This window comes from Dromiciops gliroides, chromosome 2, assembly GCF_019393635.1.
Source record: "Dromiciops gliroides isolate mDroGli1 chromosome 2, mDroGli1.pri, whole genome shotgun sequence".
NCBI lineage: Eukaryota > Metazoa > Chordata > Mammalia > Microbiotheria > Microbiotheriidae > Dromiciops > Dromiciops gliroides.
In genome coordinates this window covers 310,119,508-310,145,217 of record NC_057862.1, presented here as the reverse complement: position 1 = coordinate 310,145,217, position 25,710 = coordinate 310,119,508, and the positions used below count along the sequence as shown (strand labels likewise).

The following is a 25,710-nucleotide window of genomic DNA, read 5'->3' as shown; positions in this document are numbered from 1 at the left end:
TAATTACAAAGGACTTAATCATGAAAAATGCTATCCACTTACAGATAAAGGACTGATGGACTAAAATTGCAGGGTGAAGCAGGGTTTTTTTTTTTATTGATATCTCTTGTTATTCCCATCTCCCCCCCCAACATAGTTAATGTTTTGAATGATTTCATATGTATAATAGATATAATTTCTCATGTTCTCATTGGGTTGAGGAGAGAGTGGATGGAGGAAGAAAATATGGAACTGAAAATACATGTTTAAAAATTTTTAAATAAGCATAAAATGAAGTATTTCCTTGACAATTTGATTGACATAGCATTAAAAGTATAAATTAACTTTGGTAGTATTGTCACTTTTACTACATTGGTACACTCTAGCCATGAGCACTGTATATTTTGCCTACTATTAAAGTTGTTATTGATTTCTTTAAGGAGTACTTTGCAATTTCATCTATTAAAATATTTTTTCACACTTTTCTAGGTCAATCCCCAGATATTTTATGCATTTTGTAATTATTTGAAATAGGATTTCCTTTTCTATTTTTGTTTTTTAGGTTTTATTATTAGTATATTAAAATGCTGTTGACTTTTAAGAATTCATTTTGTAGCCTGCAATTTTGTTGAAACCACTAATTGTCTCAGTATCTTGCTGAATTCCCTAGGATTCTACAACTATATCACCATATCATCAGCAAATTAAGTTTGTTTTATCTTCTTTTTATCTTTATTTATCCTTTTAACTTCTTTCTCTTGTCTTACTGCTGTATGCTAGCATTTCTAGAAACTGTGTCAAATAATAGTGGGGGAGATGTGGACATCCTTGCTTCACTCCGTGTATTTATGAAAACAAGTTCTAGTGTATCTTCATTATATATAATGCAATGGTTTTAGGTAGATGCTTTTTATGATATTTTTTAAAGGTCCCTATATACAGCCCCCTATTCATAGCATTCTCTCCTTCACAGCCCCTCCCCTCCAATGTCTTTCACTGAGATTTACATTGTATATAGCTTGTTAAATACATAGCTATTTGCATGTTTTCTCTTCATTATAGAATGTAAACTCCTTGAAGGCAGGAAATTTGTTTTCTGCTTTTTCTTATGCTCAAGGCTTATCACAGTGCCTTGAATGCTGCAAGAGGTAATAAAAATTTTGTTTATTTACTTGTTTTTCAGTTTGGTAACTAAGCCCATATTTTTATCCTACTTTATATCCCTCATGGATTTAATTTGTTATGCATTTTCTCTACTGTATATTCTCTGTATCTTTTCTCAGAATTCATTTCCCTAGGCTCAGGCATTATTTTGTGATGCTATTGTTATAAGTAACTTTATACTTCATTATTTAACAGATTTCATGGTCAAAGACAAAGTTAAAATCTCAGAGAAAGCAGTAGTATAATTTATTTATAAAGATTGACCTTTTCTAAACATAAAAGCAAACTCCAGTTTCACCAAATCTTAGTGAAGATTGAAACACTTGACTAATTAACCAAGTAGGTTTCTGAGATCAAGGAAAGGCAGCGGTTGATGGTGGCTATAGTTTGAGTTATTTTAGTCAAGAAGACCTGAGTTCAATATAGACATATGTGATATTAGAGTATGCGGCTCTGTACAAGTCATATAACCTCTGTATGTTCCTAGGCAAAGTACCCAGGAATAAATTGAGTAAACTGAAGAGTGGATGTAATTTCCATGGGTGGAGACAGTTCCAACATTGAGAATACTTTATGTTTAACAAAATAATAGATTCAGTCAGGATGTGAGATGGGAAAAACTCCATGGGATTTTGTTGACAATGAAAGGTGTGATATTGATGATGGCAAAAAGATTTGCCCTTTGTCTTGTGTCATGGGGTGCAGAGAACCCCAGAAGTTCTCTGGGGCACATCAAGGAACCTTCTCCCGGAGAAACTAAACCGGAGGACAGATACGCCTAGAGAGATAGCTGAACCAAATCGGACTGAGCTAGCTTCGGATTCCCACCCTTCATTCTAGTCTCCCTTACCCTGGGGAGATAAATTTGGGTGTGGCTGCGGCCTTTGCATTCTGAAGAGGGATCCATAGCCACCCCTCACCCAATTCCCCCAGCTACCACCAGTGGGGGATGGTCCTCCCTCACTAAAAGGACTTTTCACAGGCAGATGGTCCACCCCTATCAGTCTTCTATAAAAGTACCTACTTGTCTCCTGCTCGGGGAGATTTGGTACCTCTGAGCCATGTGCTGTGTGCCTATCTCCCCATGAGAAGTCCAAGGATTTCTTTCATGGTTTCCCTCCCCCCACCCTTCCCTTCCCTGGCTCCTAAATAAACTACCACCTTATTCTAACTACTTTTGTGTGCAAGAGGGTGTAATTCTTTAAAGAGGAATTCCTAAGAACCCCAACCCCGTACCCCATTTCCCCCCTTTACACTAGGAACAACTATACTTTAAGCATCTGTGTTCTCACAAATTAATCAATCAATCCATCCATCCATCCATCCATCAATCAATCAATCAATTTATTTATTTATTTTTTGCAGATCTACCAAGAAGAATTCTAGTTCAATGACCTTGAGTAGATAGTGGGGCAGTTAAGAGTTCTGACTAGTTGTGTTCCAAGGTCACCATATTGGTGCTCACTTTGGCAGCACATATGCTAAAATTAGAACAACACAGAGAAAATTAGCATGGTCCCTGCGCAAGGATGACATACAAATTCATGAATTGTTCAAAGGTCACCATATTGATTACCAGGTAATCTGACTTTGAAGTTCTTGAGGCAGCTCAATTATGGAGAGAGGAGGTGCAGAATTTCCAAGTATTGTCATTATTATTACAGACAGAACATTCTCAATGTGCTCAGAGAAATATGTTTGGGCTCTGGGACTTTTACTCCAATTTCAAGACCTGGAACCATTTAGTAATGAAAGGATTGTAGAGAGTAGAGGATTCGAGTTGAGGCTGATGGAAAAAATAGGTGAGATGCTTCCTTCTCTCACCCCAATGGAGTAAGGGATTTGAGCATTTTTTCATCATTAGAATTACTGATCTTTGCCACAAAGGTTATTAAAATTGGGGCAGCTAGGTGGCACAGTGGATAAAGCACTGCCCCTGAATTCAAATCCATCCTTCAGACACTTGACAGTTACTAGATGTATGACCCTGGGCAAATCAGTGAACCCTCATTGCCTGCAAAAAAGAAAAAGGCTATAAAAAATGTGCATACCTTTGACCCAGCATAACACTATGAGGTCTATATCCAAAGAGATCATAAAAAGGGAGGCAAAGGACCCATGTGTACAAAAATAAATTTAATAAGCTGCTTTTTTTGTGGTGGCAAAGAATTAGAAATTGAGGGGGTGTCCATCAATTGGGGAATGGTTAAACAAGTTGTGGTATATGAATATAATGACATATTTTTTGTACCATAATAAGATAAGCAGATAGATTGCAGAGAAAACCTGGAAAGACTTACATAAATTTGATATGGTGGAAATGGGGTTACGGGGTTGGGGTTCTGAGAATTCCTCTTTAAAGAATTACACCCTCTTGCACACAAAAAGTAGTTAGAATAAGGTGATAGTTTATTTAGGAGCAAGGGAAGGGAAGGGTGGGGGAAGGGAAACCATGAAAGAAATCCTTGGACCTTTTCATGGGGAGATTTGGCATAAAGCGCATGGCTCAGAGGGTACCCAATTCTCCTCGAACAGGAGACTGGAAGGTGCTTTTATAGAGGATGATGGGGGTGGACCATCTGCCCGTGAAAAGTTCCTTTAGTGAGAGAGGACCATCCCGCACTGGTGGTAGCTGGGGGAATTGGAGTGAGGAGTGGAGGACCATCCCCCACTGGTAGTGACTAAAGGAATTGGGTGAGGGGTGGCTATGGATCCCTCTTCAGAACGCAAAGGCCGCAGCCACACCCCAAATTATCTCCCCAGGGTAAGGGAGACCAGAATGAAGGGTAGGAATCCGAAGCTAGCTCAGTCCGATTTGGTTCAGCTTATCTCTCTAGGCGTTATCTGTTCCTCGGTTTTAGTTTCTCAAGGAGAAGATTCCTTGGTGTGCCCCAGAGAACTTCTGGGTGCTCTGCACCCCATGACAAATTGATGCTGAGTGAAATGAACAGAACCAAGAGAGAACACTGTACACAGTATCAACAACATTGTGTGATCATCAACTATGATATGCTCTTCTCAGCAATACAATGATGAAGACAATGCAAAAGACTCATGATAGAAAATGCTCTCCACATCCAGAAAAACAACTATGGAGTCTGAAAGCAGATTGAAGTATACTAGTTTCGTTTTTATTGTTGCTTTGTTGTTGTTGTTGTTGTTTCTTCTTTCTTGTGTTTTTTCCCCTTTTGTTCTGACTCTTCTCTTACAACATGACTAATGTGGAAATATATTTAACATTATTTTAATGTATAACCTACATCAAATTGCTACCTGGCATCGGTAGGAGTAAGGGAAGAGAGGGTAGGAGAAAAATTTGCACTCAAAATCCTACAAAAGTGAATGTTGAAAACTATCTTTACATGTAATTTGAAAAAAAATAAAGGTCTGAAAAATTATTGGTCTTTAATGAAATTATAGATACTTTAGAAATAAAGGGAATAGGTTGTCATTTTCATCTGAAAGAAATATATCCAGTCCTCCATGTCTCTTTTTGCTGCATTTTTTCTTTAAATGTTTCACAGACATATTTTTCTTCCCTCACTTTTTATTTACTGTCCTCCCTTCACTTTTTTTTGAGAGAGGAAAAATATTCTATATTACAAAGAATGAAGGAGAAAGAAAAAAGTCCAGTAAAACTAACATATCAATGGAGTCTAATAGTATATTCAGGTTTGAGGAACCATAGTTTATAGTGCCCCATCTCTTCAAAGAATGAAGAGAGTTACATTCTTACATTTGTTTTCCAGGGCTAAGCTTGGTCATTATATTGCACAGAATTTGGATTTTGTTTTTTGCTAGCATGTACATTGTTGCAGTCATTTTTCATTGTTTTCTTTGTTCTGCTTGATACAGTTTGCATCAGTTTATATATCACTTGCCTGGCTTTCTCTATTCTTCATATTTGTTATTTCTCATGGGACAATACTATTCTTTTTTTTTTTTTAGTTTTCAGCATTCATTTTCATAAGATTTAGAGTTCCAAATTTTCCTCCCTCCCTCCCTTTCCTCCCCCCTTCACAAGATCACAATCAGGTTATATATGTATAATCCACAAGTGTTCTTTTTATCAGTTCTTTCTATAGGGGTGCATAGTAAGCTTCCTCATTAGTTCCTTGGGATTGTCTTGGATCATTGCACTGCTGATAGTAGGCAAGTCATTCACAATTGCTCATTGAACAATATTGCTGTCACTATGCACAATGTCCTCCCAGCTCTGCTCACTTCACTATACATTGATGGTCATTAGTCTTTCAAGGTTTTTCAGGGATCATCCTGTTCATCATTTCATGTAGCACAAGACCATTCCACTACAATCATATAACACAGCTTTTTCCATCATTCCTCAATTGATGGACATTCCCTTGATTCTCCATTCTTATCCTCCACCAAGAGTTGCTTTAAAAATTTTTTGTACAATTTTTCCGCCTTTTCTCTTTTTCATGATTACTATTGTTAACTGTTTCCCTTCCATCCTATTCCCTTCCCCATGATATTTATTCTATTATCCATCTTCTTTCATCCTATCATTCTTCAAAAGGGATTTGCTTCTGTCTGTCCCCTCCCCCACTCTGCCCTTCCTTCTTTTGCCTCTCTCTCTCTTTTTTAAAAAATTATTTATTTATTTTTGCAGGGCAATGGGGGTTAAGCGACTTGCCCAGGGTCACACAGCTAGTAAGTGTCAAGTGTCCGAGGCCGGATTTGAACTCAGGTACTCCTGAATCCAGGGCCAGTGCTCTATCCACTGCGCCACCTAGCTGCCCCTGCCTCTCTCTCTTTATCCCTTTCCCCTCCTATTTTCCTGCAGGGTTAGAGAGATTACTCCACCCAATTTTAGTGTGTGCATTATTCCCTCCTTGAGCCAATTCTAATGGTATTGAGGTCTTTGAGCCAATTCTGATGAGTGTTAGGCTCATTTACTGCCCAGATTAAACAGATTACTACACCCAGTTGTGTGTGTCTGTTAGTCCCTCCTTGAGGTAGCTCTGATGAGTTTAAGGTCTTTGAGCCTTTTCTGATAGTGTAAAATTCATTTACTGCCCTGCTCCTCTCCCATCTCTTCCCCCACTCCATAAGCCTTTTCCTGTTTCTTTCATGTAGGAATTTCACTTCTGCCCTTCCCCCTCCCCCAGTGAATTCCATTCACCCCTCAATTTAACCCTAAAGATGTCATCACTAGGTAAGTGACACAGTGGACAAAGCATCACCCCTGGACCCAAGGGGATCCCAGCCAAAACCGGGCCTCAGACACAAGACAGTCACCCACTGTACGACCCCAGGTATGTCCCCCAGCTCCAATTTTTTATGGTTCTCTAGGGTCTTGTATTTGAAAGTCAAATTTGCCATTCAGTTCAGGTCTTTTCATCACAAATATCTGAAAGTCTTCTTTTTAATTAAAGTCCCATTTTTTCAGCTGAAAGATTATACTGAGTTTTGCTGGGTAGGTGATTCTTGGTTGTAATCCCATTTCCTTTGCCCTCTCGAATATCATATTCCATGCCCTCCGGTCCTTTAATGTAGAAGCTGCTAGATCTTGTGCTATCCTGACTGGGGCTCCACAGTACTTGAATTCTTTCTTTTTGTCAGCTTGCAATATTTTCTCCTTGACCTGAGAGCTCTGGAATTTGGCTATAATATTCCTAGGAGTTTTCTTTTGGGGATCTCTTTCTGGAGGTGATTGGTGGATTCTTTCAATTTCTATTTTAGCTTCTTCTTCTAGAATTTCAGGGAAATTTTCCCTGAGAATATCTTGGAAGATGGTGTCTAAGCTCTTTCCTTGATTGTGGTTTTCAGGTAGTCCAATAATTTTCAATTTATCTCTCCTGGACCTATTTTCCAGGTCAGCAGTTTTCCCAGAATATATTTCACATTTGCCCTCTATTTTTTTATTAATTTGGATTTGCTTTATTGTGTCTTGGTTTCCCATAAAGTCACTAGCTTCCATTTGTTCAATCCTAATTCTTAGGCAATTATTTTCATCAGAGAGCTTTTATACCTCCTTTTCCATTTGGTCAATTTGACTTTTCAAGCTGTTGACTTTTTTCTCATGTCTTTCCTGCATCATCCTCATTTCTCTTTCCATTTTTTCCTCTACCTCTTTCTTCAAAGTCCTTTTTGAGCACCTCTGTGGCCTGAGACCAATTTGTATTTTTCTTGGAAGCTTTAGATACAGGGGCCCTGATGTTGACATCTCCTCTGAGGGTGCCCCTTGTCTTCCTTGTTACTGAAGAAACTTTCTATGGTCCTCACCTTTCTCTGTCTGCTCATCTTGCCTTTCTTTTACTAGACTTTTAGCTTCTTAAAGTGGGGCACTATTTCCAGGCTGCAGTATCCCAAGCTTAAGAAGTCCCAGGTGGTATGATTTAAGGAGAGTCAGGTTCTTCCCTCGCCCAGCCTGTTTCCTGGTCCTAGATGACCCCAGACCAACTTGCCAATAAACCACCTTTGTGTGTTGTGGTTGTTAGCTCTGAGGAGCCTGTGCCCCTCCCCCACCTGGGCCACTTCTATTCGAGCCTACCACCTGGTTCTCAGTCAGTAGGGGTGTAAAATCCAAGTTCTGCCTTAGCACCAGCATAGACCCCTGCAGTCTCTCCCCTGCCCAGGGCTCAGCCCTCTCACCACACTATGAGCTTAGTTTCAGACAACACTGGCGCTTCAGCTGATTCAGAGGCTCTGGGGGAGGTCTCCTTCTCTGGTGAGGCCTTCCTGGGACTGGATCTGTGTCAGGGTGACTGTGGGGTTGGGCTTGACTCCTGTATTAGCACAGCAGCTCTCTCCTTCTGATCTTCCAGGCTGTGCTTGGTTAGAAGATGATTTCAGCACATTCTTCTGTGAGTTTTGCTGCTCTGGGCATTTTCCTGTGGTATTATTTGGATGTTTTTTTGAGCAATCATGTCATGAAAGGCTCACTGCCTTTCCTCCACCATCTTGGCTCTGCCCCAGAAGTCTCAATACTATTCTATTATTAACGGTACCATGATTTATTTATCTATTGCCAATTGATGGGTATCTAATTTGTTTTAATTTCTTTGCTCCTACAAAAGAAGTGCTGTATATTCTGTTCTATGTGGGACATTTAAAAAAATCTATATTTGAACTCCTTAGGGCATATAACCAACAGTAGGTAAATAATTTCAAACATTTTAAAACTTTTTAAACATAATTCAAAGTTGCTTCTTATGCTGCTTAGACAAATTCACAGCTCTACCAACAGTGTATTAGTGTGACTATATTTCTATGATCCCTCTACCATTTATTCACATATTTTATAATATTTGCCTACTATGAGGTTAACATCAAAATTGTTTTGAATTATACTTTATTCTCTTCTTTGTAGAGGTGGAATGGGTTGTATATGTGTCTATATTTGTAGCATATTCCATTTTTTTTTTTGCAGGGCAATAAGGGTTAAGTGACTTGCCCAGGGTCACACAGCTAGTAAGTGTCAAATATCTGAGGTTGAATTTGAATTCAGGTCCTCCTGAATCCAGGGCCAGTGCTCTATCCACTGTACCACCTAGCTGCCCCATATTCCATATTCTGTTAGCCTCAGTTAATCTCTCTGTCTGTCTCTCTCATTGCTATTATTATTTATCATAAGTAATTGATGTGTAGAAGGGAGCCAAAGAATATATCCAGAAATGCAAGTAATACAAAAATAATTTTTTAAAAAGAAATACATGCAAGGTTTTGGTGGAAGATTCCATGAGATAGCTGAAATGCCAGACAGAAATGATGTTATACTAAGATTGTGTCTCCTGGTCAAATATCTCTTGATTTACTCCAGTACTTAGTCAATCCATGATCTTATTGATGTAGTTGTATATTGAAAGGCATAAATGCCTTCTAATCCTGTTTGTTTAATGTAGTAAAGGGTCCTCAGATGATCCATCCATCATAGTAAGGGCCTTCTTCTTATTTCTTGACATTATATGGAAGCCAAGACCATGTGAAGACTGTGCAGTTATTATTCCTAACTTTTCTATTTGAACAATTTGTCTCCTTTCTTGATATAACATCTTCTTGATGATCTCTTTTATAATACTTTTTGAATATAATTCATCATTCAAAATATGCTTTAGCTTATTTATGTTGCCTATATCATTACCCTTTTGGTAACCTGAAATTTTAAACTACTCCATGATTTGCAATTTTATAACATCCACTGGATGAAATTGAGGTTAAAAAGATATAATTTTATTCAGAGATGGAATTTTATTCATAGTGGTTTCCCAGATGCATTCCATTTGCTTCCTTTCTCCAATTTATTCAGGGTTTGGTCACTGTCTATCAATATGATAACAACATAAATAATTTTGCAAACTTTGAGACAGTGTCAGTATGAAGAAATGTTTTTATTATTATTACCCAAGATATGCATACTGCTAGACTAGCTCCATGGACTTTTCATCCAATTCATCTAACTGAATATTATCATCTGGACAAGGGAATTTTTCATCCTTTAGTTTTTTCCTGTGTGGATAATTTGACCAATTTTTGAATAATTTGAGTTTTTAAAATAATTCTTGATTTTATTTGGGAGATGACTCAATACTCCAGTGTTTGATTTAGTAGAAATGATAACATACAGAAAGAGTAGCTCCTGAATTATATCATCCATTAATAGGAAATACCTTTTCCAATTGCACTCTGGATATCTCTGACAGTAGAAAATGCCTCTGTTGATCTTATGCCTTGCTTTTGCATGACCAAAGATCATTAAACAAAGTTATTTCTATTGTTTCTTTTATCTAGGAATATTGCATGATCTTACATATGCACAGAAAAAAACTTTGTTGAAGCAGAGCCTTAAAGATACATTTTATTCTGTCAAATCAAGTGCTTTTTATATCAATAAATGCCAAGCAAATGTTATAATCAACCTTTTTTTGGGGGCAGGGCAATGGGGGTTAAGTGACTTGCCCAGGGTCACACAGCTAGTAAAGTGTCAAGTGTCTGAGGTCGGATTTTGAGTCAAGTGCCTGAGGCCGAATTTGAACTCAGGTTCTTCTGAATCCAGGGCCAGTGCTTTATCCACTGTACCATGTAGCTGCCCCCTATAATCAACCTTTTAGGAAATTGTATGACTGTGAAAATGTGGTCTATTGTAGAAGCATCATTTGAAAAGGCATTCATTATTCCCTCTAAAAGGCAAATAATGTAGGTCAAATACAATGACCAATGTTGGTTCCTGATTATTTGTTATAACACACTTTCTTCATTTATGTTTAGAACTGGTAGATTAGGGGCAGCTAGGTGCTGCAGTGGATAAAGCACTAGCCCTGGATTCAGGAGGACCTGAGTTCAAATCTGACCTCAGACACTTGACACTGACTAGCTGTGTGACCCTGGGCAAGTCACTTAACCTCACTGCCCCACAAACAAAAACACAAACAAACGAAAAGAACTGGTAGACTATAAGATTCAAAAGTTGTTATTATGAGTGACTGGGCCTGAGATTTCATTGATATAGGGAAATCCCAAGAGAAGGAACTTTTTCTAACATGTCAGGTTAGCACTTTGTTTTCTTAGAGATTTGCCTGGAACACTGATTGTTGCCAGGGTCACACAGCCAGTATGTTTCAGAGACAGGATTTCTATCCACTATGCCATGATGCCTCCCAACATATAGGCATACATGCATATATCCATATATTTGTATTTGTTTATTTACAGGTATATATGTATGTGTGTAGATATAGATATCTGAGTCAGTAGAGATTGATAGCCTTTAAACCAATTATTCTTGGTGATCATAAAATCAGTCCTGTTTTCTCATAGTTCAGTATCTTCATATATATATGTGTGTGTATAATATGTATGTTTGTGTGTATGTGTTTCTATGTGTGTGTGGACACACAAATATATGACATCTGGGTCAGTAGAGTCTGATATCTCTTAGGCTAACTATTCTCAGCAGTCACTTTGTAAATTATTTTCTCCAGTTGTTTCATATGTTCTCCTCTTCTAGGTGCATTGAAACAGATCTCCTCTGGGATGCAGATCCTCCAGGATTGGCAGATGCTCTGCCAGTCTTTGTTTTCTTTAGTGCCATTTCCACTTTTTCATGATGATGTTCAAATGTGGGGGTCCCAATGTCATTGATGTAGAAATTAATTTGTTATATACAAATTTTAACAGATCTCTTTCAGTCTTTAAATGATCATTGTACACCTTCTAGTTTCAACCTTAAAATCTCTCTGGATCCTGTTTTATGGGCCACATACCAACTTTTACATAAATTAATTCATCTTCCACAATTTCTCTGTTTTATGAAGTGACATTGCTCATAATTTCCTATCATCTGTCTAATTTTGCCAAGCCTCTCTATTTGGCAAAAAGATTTTTTTTTCCATACGGGACACAAATTATCCATAAGATATATCAGCTACATTTACATGATTTTGGTGGTCCAGTTTTGGTGATTGCTTTACATTGGTCAAACCTTTATTAGAGAGTGTGATTGCCCATGCTGATATCTGTTCCTTTACTTATTTCCTGATTTTTCTTTAACAGTAGCATGTTTTTAAAATTATTTTTGTTATTTTGAACTTGACAAATATCAGCAAACACTAGAAAATGAATGAACATTTCTAAGCACAAAGAACAGAAAAAAGAGGATGGCATATGAAACTGAGACTCTCTCAATAGCTTATTGTAACAATTGGAATGATACCACCTGCTGGAGACTTACTGTAGGAAAGCTGCCATGAAGAGAAGGTGCCTGAGGGCAAGACATGTGGCTTTTCTTTGGCATCAGGAAGTGACGTTTGCTTGTGGGAGGTCTAGGGGGTGAGGCTGGCCCTCTCTTTCATGAGGACTCTGGTGGAGAGTGGAGCTAAAAATGCATTCTCCCTTTGATAGATAGATGAATCTAGGCCTTTCTCTCTCTCTTCACCAAATTCTTATTCTCCTTAATAAATGCTTAAAAGTCTAAACTCTTGCTAAAACTTATAATTTATTGGTGACCACTCATTAGATATTTTAGATAGACTAGCTACAATTTTAGCCCCTTACATTATCATTCCTCCTCTTGCAAATCCAAACTGTTTTCTTTTTTCTTTTTCTTTTCTTTTCTTTTTTTTTTTGTTTTCAACATTAACTTTCCCACTTTGAGGGTCAGTTTTAAAATCTGAGTCATTCTGTGGTTAATGAGATGGAGGGAGAATATGGTAACAAAATTTTTTCTGTTTCTCATTTGTTATATATTCCTGACTGAGAGGAGACACAGACAATCATTTCTTTTGAACATTTCAAACACTGGAAAGCTGGAAGAGATCAGCATGATGGTATTTTTCATTTTAGGAGATGGCTAGAGAGTTTTCCTTCCATTTTCATTTTGTTCACTAAACTATGTGGTCATCAAACCCTCATCAAGCAATCATTTTCTCTGGATGATTCTTGGTAGAATAAAGAAAAATACAAAGAAGGAAAAAGCCTAGATACGAGATAGAAGTATAGGGATCCTGAGATTTTCTGCCTTTTACTAATATTAGATTCTCATTGCATTCACAGTATGAAGTAATTTTACATTAGTTAGCTAGTTCTTCCTCCCCCACCAACCTGCAAGGACAGCACAAGATGCTGTAGAAATTGGAGACAGGGGATGTCTGGAGAATACAATAGAGACTGTGATGATAATGCCATCTGATGTGCAAATTATATATTATATTCTCTGATGGTTAATTTATCAAGTATCACCATGCCTTCCTATAGGTTTACCAAGGGTGGCACACAAACTAATGTGGGTTATTGGACCTACCAGTGCTCCAAGCATCACATGAGATACTGCCTAAATGCAGTCTACACCCTTGCTAAAAGGGTTTTCACTTCTGATTCACAAAGTTTTCTTCTGTTCTCACCAAGTTTCTTGAAATATAGCTCTTCTTTTTTTCAACAAGATCAAAATGGCTGATTTACAAAATGGTTGTACTAATTCCATAGTCAAAGGAGTCTCCAGTCCCAGGTTCCCAGTTTCCCTATTAAAATGCTCTTCCAGGCAGCTAGGTGGTGCAGTGTATAAAGCACCAGCCCTTGATTCAGGAGGACCTGAGTACAAATTTGACTTCAGACACTTGACACTTACTAGCAGTGTGACCCTGGGCAAGTCACTTAATTTCCATTGGAGAAGGCAATGGCAAAACATTCCAGTATCTTTGCAAAGAAACCCCACAGACTGTTTTAACATGCTATGTTTGGTGGGGTCATGAAGAATTAGACATAATTGAACAACTCAACAACACAACCATATGTGTATGTGAAGGTGAGCTACCATGGAAGAATAAGAGATCCTTAAAGTATTGTAGATTTCCTGATGGTGCATTGGAATTGCTGGATTTAATGAATCCCTTTAAACACAAAATGTATGATCTATTACATGTTGTGTGACTAATTTTATTCTTTAAATAACAACCATAAAGAAATTCATGAATATTTAAAACAGCAACACCCATTTTACAGATCTTCATTTGAATTGTCTGCTGAAAAGTTTCCCATAAAACTTGTCTGCCTTTATCTGTTCAAATGACCTTGATTTCTAGGTAGTGAATAGCAATGGGATGGAATAAATAAAAAGTTCTCCAAAGCAGGGAGATACAATAGTTGTTCATCTCTGACACAGACCTCAGAGTGTCGTCAACCTTTAATACCTGGAATATTTTTGGTATTATATGCTCTAAAACTGATATTGAATATTGCAGTCTACGAAGCTACATGTGCAGTGCATTAGCAGTGGACCAGGAGACAGGAAGACCTGAATTCAGACCCGACTTCAGACACTTGAGAAAGTCACTTAACCTCTGTCTGCTTCAGTTTCCTCATCCGTAAAAGGGAGATAATAATAGCACCTATCTCCCATTGTTGTTGTGAGGATCAATTACAATATTTACAAAGCACTTAGCACAGAGCCTGGAACATTGTAAGAGCTATATGTAAATGTTGGTAATATAATAATAATAATAACAACTATTGTTATTATCATTATTATTTGCAATGAATGAAATTCATATGTGAGTCTCTTGGGGAAAAGGTCCCTACTGGATATAGGAAACTTGTTCTTTTTTGTTTTGTTTTGTTGGTTTTGGTTTTTGTTTTTTGTTTTCTTTTTTTGTCAGGGCAATGGGGGTTAAGTGACTTGTCCAGGGTCACACAGCTAGTAAGTGTCAAGTGTTTGAGGCCGGATTTGAACTCAGGTACTTCTGAATCCAGGGCCAGCACTTTAACCACTGTGCCATCTAGCTGCCCTGGAATCTTGTTCTTAACAAAAAGTGAAGAAAATATGATGCCTTTCATGAAACCTGCCCCGTTCAGTAACCCACCCTTACTGTGCAGCAATACAGATGCAGAGGAAGAAGATAGAAGTAGAAAAAGGAGAAAGCATTGAACTTAAAGTGAGGCTATAATACCCATTGTCTAAGCTTCATCAGGCTGGCCACAGTTTTGGGCTAGTACAATGAAGGCAAAGATAGTTTATATTCAAGTTACTGGATTATGGTTTGTCTCCTTCAGTTTCCACCTATGAATGTCTATTCTAACAATGGAACATTCACCTGAGACATTCTAGTATTGAAACACGTGGAGTATCCCCCCCCCCCCCCATATATGAGAGCTGCAGGTCAAAGATGGAGTAGGTCAAAAGTTTCATGGCTAGCACACCCCTAGCAACTTGAGACCAGTATGGTGGTATGTGAATTGAAATCTTATCAAGTCACCTTATAAAGCCTGCCAATACAGAAAGCCAAGTGTTTCAAAAAAACTCCTTTTCCCCTCATTCTTCAACTTAAACTAAAAAGTACTATAATTGTAGATCAGAAAACTTACCTTCACCCAATATATTTAAGTATTCTTTGTCATAATTTGTGACAAAATCAAAAGGCTCTCTGTAATACCCTTTTCTCACATTAAAGTTGGTAGCTATAATCCCAGTGATTCTATTTTATAATGACAACCAGAATTAGTGTCCACTCTCCAAGTATGGAATCAATGGACCATAGTGCCCTCTTGATCGCTGGTGTATTCAATATCTCAAGCTTCTTGCTGGTTTTGAGAGAACAAATATATTGGGATTGGGACTAATACCAATTTATATGCATGAAGAATGAATGCTACTGGGATATTATTGTTGCAATACTTTGTACCTTTCTGTATACTCAGTACCTAACAGTACTCTAGCAGAAAGAGACCCCAATGAGATCTGAAGATCTGGGTTAGAATCTAGTCTCTACCACTTACTAGATGTATGACTATATAGAGATGATTTTAATGTTGTGAGCCTCAGCTTTCCCATTTATAAAATAGCAGCAATGTTGCCTACCACTACCTACCTTGCTGAGTTATGTGGAAACCTTAAAATGCTATATAGGGGGCAGCTAGGTGGCACAGTGGATAGAGCACCGGCCCTGGATTCAGGAGTACCTGAGTTCAAATCCGACCTCAGACACTTAACACTTACTAGCTGTGTGACCCTGGGCAAGTCACTTAACCCCAATTGCCTCACTAAAAAAAAAAATGCTATATAGGGGCAGCTAGGTGCACAGTGGATAAAGCACTGGCTCTGGATTCAGGAGGACCTGAGTTCAAATCCAGCCTCAGACACTTGACACTTGCCAGCTGTGTGACCCTGGGCAAGTCACTTAACCCTCATCGCCCCATAAAAAAACGGGGCTAATAGCACATTGTCTACCTTAGAGAATGATCATCAAATGCTATCACAAATGTAACACAAATATAAACCTATGGTTGTAATTATTGTTATAGTAATCCTTGAGTAAATGATTATTGATGATGATAATTGTCACCCAAGAAACAAATGGTGCCAAATCCTGTCTTCACAATTTTCCTTCAACAATTTCCCCCTTTTTATATCTAATTTGTGTCATAAAGAAGTAAAGGTTTATGTCTACCTAAAAATACCTTCACTCTACACTAAAATTCTAAAGCAGAAATGACAATGAAGATCATTGTCATGGTTTCTTAAAAAATGCCCCCATTTAAACTATTTCATGATTAAATTAAACACATAGAACCATGGAACATATCATCTTCATAAGAGAATGCTTAGGGGGCAGCTAGGTGGCACAGTGGATAGAGTCAGGAGCCCTGGAGTCAGGAGGACCTAAATTCAAATTCGACCTCAGACACTTGACACTTACTAGCTGTGTGACCCTGGGCAAGTCACTTAACCTTCATTGCCCTAACCAACAAAACGACAACAACAACAACAACCAAACAAACAAAAAAAAGGAGAATGCTTAGTGGAGAAACATGCTAAGATATTAAAATTCCTAAAATAAAAATTGTAAAGGAAGTTTCCCACCTTAACGAAGGCTTGCTCTTCATTTGCTTTGTTGCAGGAATCCCAAGACATAATAGATTCTCTCTGTTCAGATCTTTGCTTACTGGTAAATTCCTGTGAATTACTTGTTGAAAATTTTAAATGGCTTTTCTGAGAGTCGATGGTACAGGAAACCTCATGTGAATACGTCTGAAGAAATGCTTGTACTCCATCTATGCCCAGGAACTGGGAGGCTTGAATGCCTTCCAGATGTGTACTTGTTGATCCCAGCTCCATATACCAGCTTCGAAGCCGGAGTGCCAATAACAAGATAATGAAGAAAAAGAATAGGCAGGACACTGCAGCTACTGCGATGACCAGGTAGAATGTGAGATTGGAGTCATTTGGAGAGTCGGGCGTAGCTAGGCTGAAGTCTGAAAGGATCTCAGGGATGCTGTCAGCCACTGCAACTGTAACACTGATAGTGGCGGAGAGAGGAGGCTCTCCATTGTCTGTGACAGCTACTACCAGAGTTTGCTTGAGGGAATCTTTATCCAGGAAAGCCCGAGTAGTGGTTATCTCACCGGTATGCAATCCCACCGAGAAGAGCCCGGACTCTGTGGACTTCAGTAGACGGTAGTGCAGCCAGGCATTCTGGCCAGAGTCTGCATCCACTGCCACCACCTTGGTCACCAGGTAGCCTGGCTCTGCAGAGCGTGGGGCCAGCTCCACTCCACTGGAGCCATCTGTGGGGAAGGCAGGGTACAGGATTTCCGGGGCGTTGTCATTCTGATCCAGGATGAACAGAGTCAGGGACACGTTGCTGCTGAGCGGAGGGTCCCCAGAGTCCCTGGCTGTCACTCGAAGCTGTAGCTCCCTGAATTGTTCATAGTCGAAGGAGCGAAGAGCATAGAGCACACCGGTTTCAGAGTTGATAGAAATATAGGAAGATAATAGTGATCCCTGGAAAGTCTCATTGGTAATTGAATAAGTGACTCGGGCATTCTCTTCAGTGTCTGCATCACTCGCCTTGGGAGAAGATACTGTAGCTCCAGGTGAATTGTTTTCCATTAAATAAGCTAAATAGTAACTTTGGTGGAATACTGGTGGGTTATCATTTTGATCCGACACCTGCACTTGTATCATTTGGCTTGATGTCAGGGGTGGATCCCCTCTGTCTTCCGCAGTGATAGTGATATTGTAGCTGGAAATGCGCTCCCTGTCCAGGATTTCGCTGGATATCAAGCTGTAATAGTTGTCAAATGAACTTGAAATCTCGAAGGGAACTTGTCTGGAAATAGCGCACCGGATCTGCCCATTTTCTCCGGAATCTCTGTCATGGACGTTAAAAAGGGCAATTATAGTCCCAAGTGGAGAGTCTTCTGGGACTGGACTGAAGAGGGAAGTGATGGTAATTTCCGGGGAGTTGTCATTAATATCTGTCACTCGAAGGAGAATATGAGCCAATGCAGAGAGTCCTCCTCCGTCTAGGGCCTGCACTTCTAGCTCATGTAACTGACTTGCTTCGAAATCCAGGTTTCCCACTACTGTGAGCTCTCCACTGGTGGACCCAATATGGAACAGCAGGGAAGAGGCCTCAGAGAGCTTTATCAGCGAATAAGTTATCTTGGCGTTGGAACCTTCGTCACGGTCCGTGGCCTGAACCTTGACCACCATTGTGCCCAGTTGAACATCCTCAGGCACGCTCACTTCATAGAGAGAGCGCAGAAACACGGGTGCATTGTCATTCACATCTAATACCCGGATTCGAATCTGCGTTTCTCCGGTTCTCGCCGGATCCCCGCCGTCTGTGGCTACGAGGAGGAGTTGGTGCTCAGCTTGTTCCTCCCGGTCCAGAGATCTTTCCAATACCAGCTCGGCATATTTGGTACCACCACCTTTAGTCTGCACATCGAGGCTGAAATGTGTGCTGCGGCCAAGTAGGTAATTCTGGAGAGAATTGTTGCCTACGTCGGGATCCTGTGCGTCCTGGAGATGAAAGCGGGCCCCTGGCGTGGTTATTTCTCTGATCTCTAACAAAATGTCCTCCACAGGGAAGCTGGGTGAATTATCATTTATATCTAAGATCTCCACTTCTACACGTACCAGCTTTACCGGCTCCTCCATAAGAAGCTGGAGGGTCATCAGACACTGAGGGATTTGTCCACATACGCTCTCTCTGTCTATTTTCTCGCTGACATATAAGTGACCATTTTGTAAATCCAGAGTGAAATGCTGCTTCTTACCTCCCGAGACAATGCGAGCTGCGCGCTCCGATAGTTCCCGTGGCTCCAACCCCAAATCCTTTGAGATGTCGCCCACAAAAGAGCCCTTCTCCGTCTCCTCGGGAACCGAGTATCGGATCTGCCCGGACCCTGCCTCCCACAGCGTCCCCAAGAGAAAGCAAAGTAGGACTTGCCCCCTGCAGTCTTGGAGTCTCGGTCGAACTCCTATTGTCATCTTCAGGATGAGCCACCTCCTGTTTTTGTAGAAGATATGACTTTATTTTTCCACTTTTTCTTTCGTTACTATGCCCCGAGGACTGACCTCTGGGAAAAGGGTCTAAACCCACTCCAGATCACCAAAGACTGCTTCTTCACATCCGACTTGTATTGTTTAATGTTAATCCTGCTCTATCAGCCCAACCTTGGAGAAAAGCTCTTGGCATTTGAATTTTCAGTCCTTGGTAGAATAGCGGCACCCAGAGCCTTTGCTGATAATGGCAAGGCATAAGTAACAATTGAACTGTATTTTCTGGTGATGTCAATCCTTACTTTTGTTCATTCTAGATGAATCCAAAAGCATTTATCAAATGTCCCTGTTTTCAGAGGTGTGTGAGGGGGCAGGGAAAAACTTAGATAACATAAAATCTCTGGCTCCATCGAGTTCGGACTAATAGGGGGTTAAGATACAAATGCCATAACTATAATACACGATATGACCAGATAAGGGATTTAGAGAAATGTGGAACAGAATACTATATGGGGATGGGGGAGGTTGTTCCTAGCCAGGCAAGTTTTAAAATTGTATTTCAGGATCTGTTTTTTTCTGTTTCGTTTTATTTTTGTTTTAGTTTAATATTGACACAGCAGTGCAACAAAATGTATAAAGTAGCCAGGATTGTGTGCTTAGAATACTGTGCTTGGAAACTGGAAGGTCTGGGTTAAAATTCTACCTCTGACACTAGCTGTATGACTCAAAGCAAGTCAGTTAATCTCTATAGAGCTCAGACAACTCCTAATTCTCACTCTCTGCTTGCTTGCTCTCTCTCACTCTGTCTCTCTCTCTCTTCCATAAGTAATACAAAGGTTGCACTTTGAATTGTTGCACCTTCCCACACCAGATATAATGAAACCAAACAACCTTCCTATATAGTTTGTGTTCTTATTCTCTCTTTTTTGGGGGGAAGGCAGGTGAGGCAATTGGGGTTAAGTGACTTGCCCAGGGTCACACAGCTGGTAAGTGTCAACTGTCTGAAGCTGGATTTGAACTCAGGTCCTCCTGAATCCAGGGCTGATGCTCTATCCACTGTGCCACCTAGTTGCCCCTCTTATTCTCTATTAAAGGTGTGGTTTCCATTGTCAAAATGAAACTCTAGTTATTATTTGACCACAAGTCCTTCATTCTTTAGGGAAATTCAACCTATGGTGACTTCTTTGTTTATTTGTCGTTGTTCACCCTTCATTCTCAGAGGTCCAATGCCATCAGGAGGGTGATGTCTTGACTTGCAAGGATTTAAATGAGGCAGAACCATGCTAAGTCATCAGTCTCTCTCTCTCCTCCAAAGTCATTGGAGTCCAGTGCCAAGATATAGGTCAAGATGACTGGCCATAGCCATGGATGCAGTGGGAGACTTTGGCCTTTTTAAGCTAAGGTCTTTTCCAGGTCTCAGTTTGTCTGAAGCAACACCTATTCAGTAACTGAAGGTGATTTAGACATTTTTTGATGAGAAATTGTAATTCAGTAGCATTTAGGTGCTTTAAAAATATTTATTTGTATTTCTTTTAATGTTCATTTAGGACAGGTGAAGTAAAAGCATAGAACCCTGTTTCTTTAGTGTAAGAGGACATGTTCTCCAAGAATCATCTTATATTTCAATCCTTTTATGTGTTCATAGTTTGCTTCATTGATAGGAATTCCATCACTGCTTATTATCACCCCTACACAATTTTTCATCCTGTTATTCATAGCCATTTTTTCTCACAAATCTTCCATAGAAGATTCTACTAATATATCGGAGATCATGTGCTCCTTTGATCTGAATATAGCCTCTTAGGCAGCACTTTGGCATCATAAGAAAATATTGTCCTTGCTCTCAGACATTATTTTCTCTCTGCATTGGGACAGAATTGTAAATGAATTGCATCTACATAACTAGACTGAATTACCTATACTGTTTCCACCCACCTTTAAAAGTATTTTAAGGCTATAAGATTTCAGCTCCAGGTCTGCCTATTATAATTTTCTTTTCCTCTCCTTGCCCCTATATGAAAGGAATCTCCATTTCTCCAGTAACTTTAATCTTGAGCTTGGAAAAGGTCTGCCAGAAAAGGAGCTAGAATTATTTGTTGGTATATAAACATCATGTAATAAATCATCAAAAGTGCAATAAAAGCTTCACGAAGTTATTTGGAAGACTATCTGTGCATACACCCATGAATAAGATAATAGAAGAAAGTATAAAATAGGTACTGGGAATCAGCAATAGGATGGTGAATTGGTGTAGGACCTTTGGAAAAGTCTGGTATAGGAATGAGTACAAGTCACTAAAACCCACAAAAGAAAGGATTAAGGAAATGAGGGCCCATACAATAAGGAATCCTAGATAGTGGATCCAAAGTAGAGAAGAGTGGGAGTTTGATAGAATATTTTAAAAGAGACAAGAACAAGGAGACAACACCCAGGGTGCTTTTTGGTGAGAGAGCAAGCCTATTGTAGCAAGACAGAGACAGGAAAAATGAAGGAAAGATGAGTCAGGCAAGTAAGTGATGGAGGTGAACACAATGTCTGCATTGTTTCTAAGTATAGGGACAGCAAGGTAGAGTGGATTGAGAACTGAACTCAAAACAAAGTATACCCAAGTTTAAGTCAAGTTTTTGAAACATATATACTGTGTTTCTCTGGGCAACTCACTCCATTTCTCAGTGCTCTAATTCTCTAACACTTTAAGTTGCAGACAAGATGTTGACCTGCATCTTTCATATCTAGAAGATCTCTATACTAATGAAATAACAAGTCTAGTCCTTATCCCTATCTTTTTGTTTTGTTTTGTTTGTTTTGCAGGGCAATGGGGGTTAAGTGACTTGCCCGGGGTCACACAGCTAGTAAGTGTCAAGTGTCTGAGGCCGGATTTGAACTCAGGTACTCCTGAATCCAGGGCCGGTGCTTTATCCACTGCACCACCTAGCTGCCCCCATCCCTGTCTTTTTGTTGTTTTTTTTTTAACCTAAAACCAAGGAGACCCTAGAATCCCCATAGTAAAGAATAGTATTCCCTCAGGGACCAGAAGAGGGACTCATCAAGTAGTGTAATATAACTGCAGTTTGAAAATTTCAGTCATGTTTACAACAACAACAATAGTGTGGCCATAAAAGATATAGTGCAACCCAAAATGTGAACTAGGATGGAAATGTTAAAGTATCAAGGACCACCACACTTAACTGAAGACTGGTGGCTATAAATAAGTCAGACTTAGGGAGGTATAGTGTTTACAGTATTTTGTCCCTTTCCTTATAAGAAGGGTAGTTCACTGCTTTTGATCTTCAGCTAAACTGATTTAATAATATTAGATATGCAAGATAGTCTCAGCCACAATAGCTCATCCTTTCAAGGTTTATTTTTGAGCCAGAACTGTTATTATCTGGTTTGTTTGGGGGTGGGCTATCATAAGGAAAGCTAATGAGAGTAAGAGCCAAAGACCAAGGACTTGGGGCGGGGGGGGGGGGGCGGGATTCCTTGGTAGATATGAGCAGAGGGATCAGGATGTCCATTCAGCAAGATAATATTGGAACTGCCTTGGCTCACCCTTCTTTTTTGTTAGATTTATAGCAATACAAAATAGTCAAATGCCCTCTGAACACTTAGACAAAGTGGACACTACCACAAGTTCTGGTAACCTTCCTAACATTAGTCAAATAGGACTTCTCACCCAAGTAAGAACTCCAGTCACTCAAAGAGAAGAGGCTAGTTTATGTCATGATCACCATTGTTATAGGTCAACTGATGCTGAAATAAATCAGGTTAAACTGCATCATTCAAAAAAATGTGGCATGCACTTAGGAATAAGGGTATATTTCCTCTATTCATATAGAATAGAGGGGGCAGCTAGGTGGCACAGTGAATAAAGCACTGGCCCTGGATTCAGAAGGACCTGAGTTCAAATCCAGCCTCAGACACTTGACACTAGCTGTGTGACCCTGGGCAAGTCACTTAACCCTCATTGCCCCGCAAAAAAAAAAAAAAGAATAGATACAGCTTAGCACTGTCTCTGGCACATAGTAAGTGTTTAATTTATGTTTATTGATTACTTTATTGAGAAGAAGGAAAAACTAGAGAGTATGTCTCTTCTCCTCTAGCTCACTCTGCAGTCTGTACTGAGAACATTATAGAAGTATCGTAATGCATCACTGTTGGGATGTGTTTGACACATCTAAATTGAGTACTCATCAAAGCATTGGCCTAGACTGCTCTAAGCTTCAAGAAGATATCACATTATCATTTATGTTCTACTCCCATAGCTCTACTATGTCCTTTTTATAAGATGCTACCAGTAGGATCCATTTGAAGGGCATCTGTATATTCACATGGCTGAACTTTAATTTTTAAATAAGGTAAACAGGAGACCATTTTTCTTGTTAAATCGTTTTTTCCCCTTTATTTTCAGTCCCTTAGGTTAGAGCTACACTACTAGACCTGGGAGAATCAAAACAGGAAGCAATGCTGACCAGCATGTTATTCTCTGATTTTGTTTTGAATTCACTAATTGTTTTCCATTTGAAAAGTCTATACTCCTTCAATGTAATTATAACAAGTTATTTTTTTGATCACTGCCATCTTTCTTCTTGTGAGTCTGTTCTCTTCCATATTCTAGGGAATTTCTGATAGTATCTATGATTTTATTATTATGGGGATTCTTTTCACTAATCAGAAAACAATCAATTTATCAGATAAGTTCTAGGGCATTGTCTGAGATATAGAGTGGTTGCCTATGGTCCCATGTAGTGTCATAGATTGAATTTGAACAAATTATTTTCGTTCCTCCAAAGCCAGCATTCTAGCCACTTTGTGAAGTGGTCTTCATATTAAGTAGCTATAATTCATTCAAATATTAGGTCCAACACAAACTTTAATGGTCCTCAACCTCATGCAACAACATTGGCTGCTAGAGCAATCTAGTAGAGGGCTTCTTAAATTTTTTCCACTCGACTTCTTTTTGCTGGAGAAATTTTTGCACAACCTCAGGTATATAGATATACAAAATAGGTATACAGGGACAACTAGGTGGTACAGTGGATAAAGCACCAGCCCTGGATTTAGGAGGACCTGAGTTCAAATTCCATCTCAGAGATTTGACACTTACTAGCTGTATGACCCTGGACAAGTCACTTAACCTCATTGCCCCACCCTAAAACAAAACAAAACAAAATAGGTAAAAATAACCTTTTACTGTTGCCAAATTTTTCAAAACCCCTACATTCAGTTATATGATCCCATATGGGGCCCACAGTTTAAGAAGCTTTGATCTAGCAAACTAGAAAGTTCCTTCTGATTGGGGAGACAGGTGTTCATGGAATACATGGATTGAATTTTCTTTTGGAGTTCACTAAATTGAATTAAAGTAATCAGTCCCTAAAACTGGTGACAATAGCATTTGATACTTATGTTTTAAAGGAAATATATTTTGTTATTCAGGAACAGAGAAGTTATAATATTCAGCATCTTTGGTAGGATTAAAGGATTTTTTCCTAGATTTAGATCAGGAAGCAAACCTGGATCTCATCTTGTCTGACCTCCTCACTTTACAAGTGCAGAAACTGAGGTAGCAAGAAGTAAAGTATAATGCCCAATGTCACACAATAGTAAATTGTTGAACTGAGATGTGAATGCAGGTCTTCTACTGAACCCATTACTTTTCTCATTACATTTTGATAATTCTTTTTCTTCTGCTTCCATTCAGACAAATATAGATAATGCCACCAAAAGAGATCCATTTAAGAAAGTAAGGACATTGACTGATATTAAAATGAAAATGTAAGTTTGAATTGAGCAGAACACAATGAGTAAAACAGAGTAAAAGAATAAAACACAGAAAGACTTCAGAACATGCAACAATAGAGTTGTCAGAACTTCATAGACCTAATATTGATGCATGTCTACCCCTTCTTGGCAAAGAAATGTTGGACTACAGGAGTGGAATAAGGAATCCATTTTCAGAGAGCCAATGTATTTATTTGTTTTGACTATTTATTTGCTACAAGAAACAGGTATATGGAGGCAAGATGAGGAGTCATTGGGAATTGACAGCAATATTTTATAAAAAGAACACCAATAAAACATTTAAAAAGAAAAAACAAAATGCACAAACATAAATTGTAGACAAAAACAAATACAATCAGAGTTATAAAGACATACACACAACTATTAAGAAAGTTATCTTCTGAGGAATGTTGGTGTTGTTGATCACAGGATCGACCAAAAGTCATTTGGGAAGGGGGTAATTATGAAATATATAAACCTACATGAGATGGTTCAGAAACTATCCAAAGCAACAGAAGGAGGGACTGAATAGAAAGCTAGTGATTGAAGCCACGACAAAATGGAAGAGAAGGCCACAAACTTAAGTTGGGTCCAAAATGCACTAAGAAGGATCACGATCTGTGGTCAAATGCAAAATAAGACAATTGGAACTGTAGGGGCCAAATTTAATATGGGGAGAGTTATTTGGGTGGCTTGCTGTAATATTGGGGCTCAGAACATAATGAGGGACCTCAAGGTCCAAAGTTTCCTCCCCTCCAAACTGCCTTTTTTAGTTAGTTCTCCCAGGCCAATAAGAAAGGGGATCAACAGACTTTTCCACAATCAAATCAGGTTTTATTAATAGGAATAAAATACACAGCAAAGGTGAAATTAATAAAGTCAAGGACAAGGGAATAGGGAAAGAGGAAAATGGATAATCTCCCTGGCTCTAGCAAAGACTCAAAACCCAAACTCACTTCTAGCTCAGAACATTTCTAGTCTGAAAAGGATCAACTATTCTTTTGCCCAGTGCTGCAGATGTTGAATCTGATTTTAAGGTA

General features: G+C 39.1%; 1 protein-coding gene and 1 non-coding gene across 2 annotated transcripts in view; one reads left to right on the top strand and one right to left on the bottom strand.

The window, feature by feature from the left end:
* Window positions 1-19,009, bottom strand: part of LOC122740066 (protocadherin gamma-C4) — a 249,367-nt gene extending 230,358 nt beyond the window's left edge. Inside the window, exon 1 of the mRNA XM_043981874.1 lies at window positions 16,457-19,009. Within this exon, the coding sequence (XP_043837809.1) occupies window positions 16,457-18,874 (2,418 nt within the window). The 5' untranslated portion in view covers window positions 18,875-19,009. The remainder of the gene's footprint in view (window positions 1-16,456) is intronic.
* On the top strand, window positions 2,601-2,707 carry LOC122744912. Its single transcript, XR_006355246.1, has one exon. It is a non-coding gene; the product is annotated as a U6 spliceosomal RNA (small nuclear RNA).
* Window positions 19,010-25,710: the final 6,701 nt, after the last annotated feature.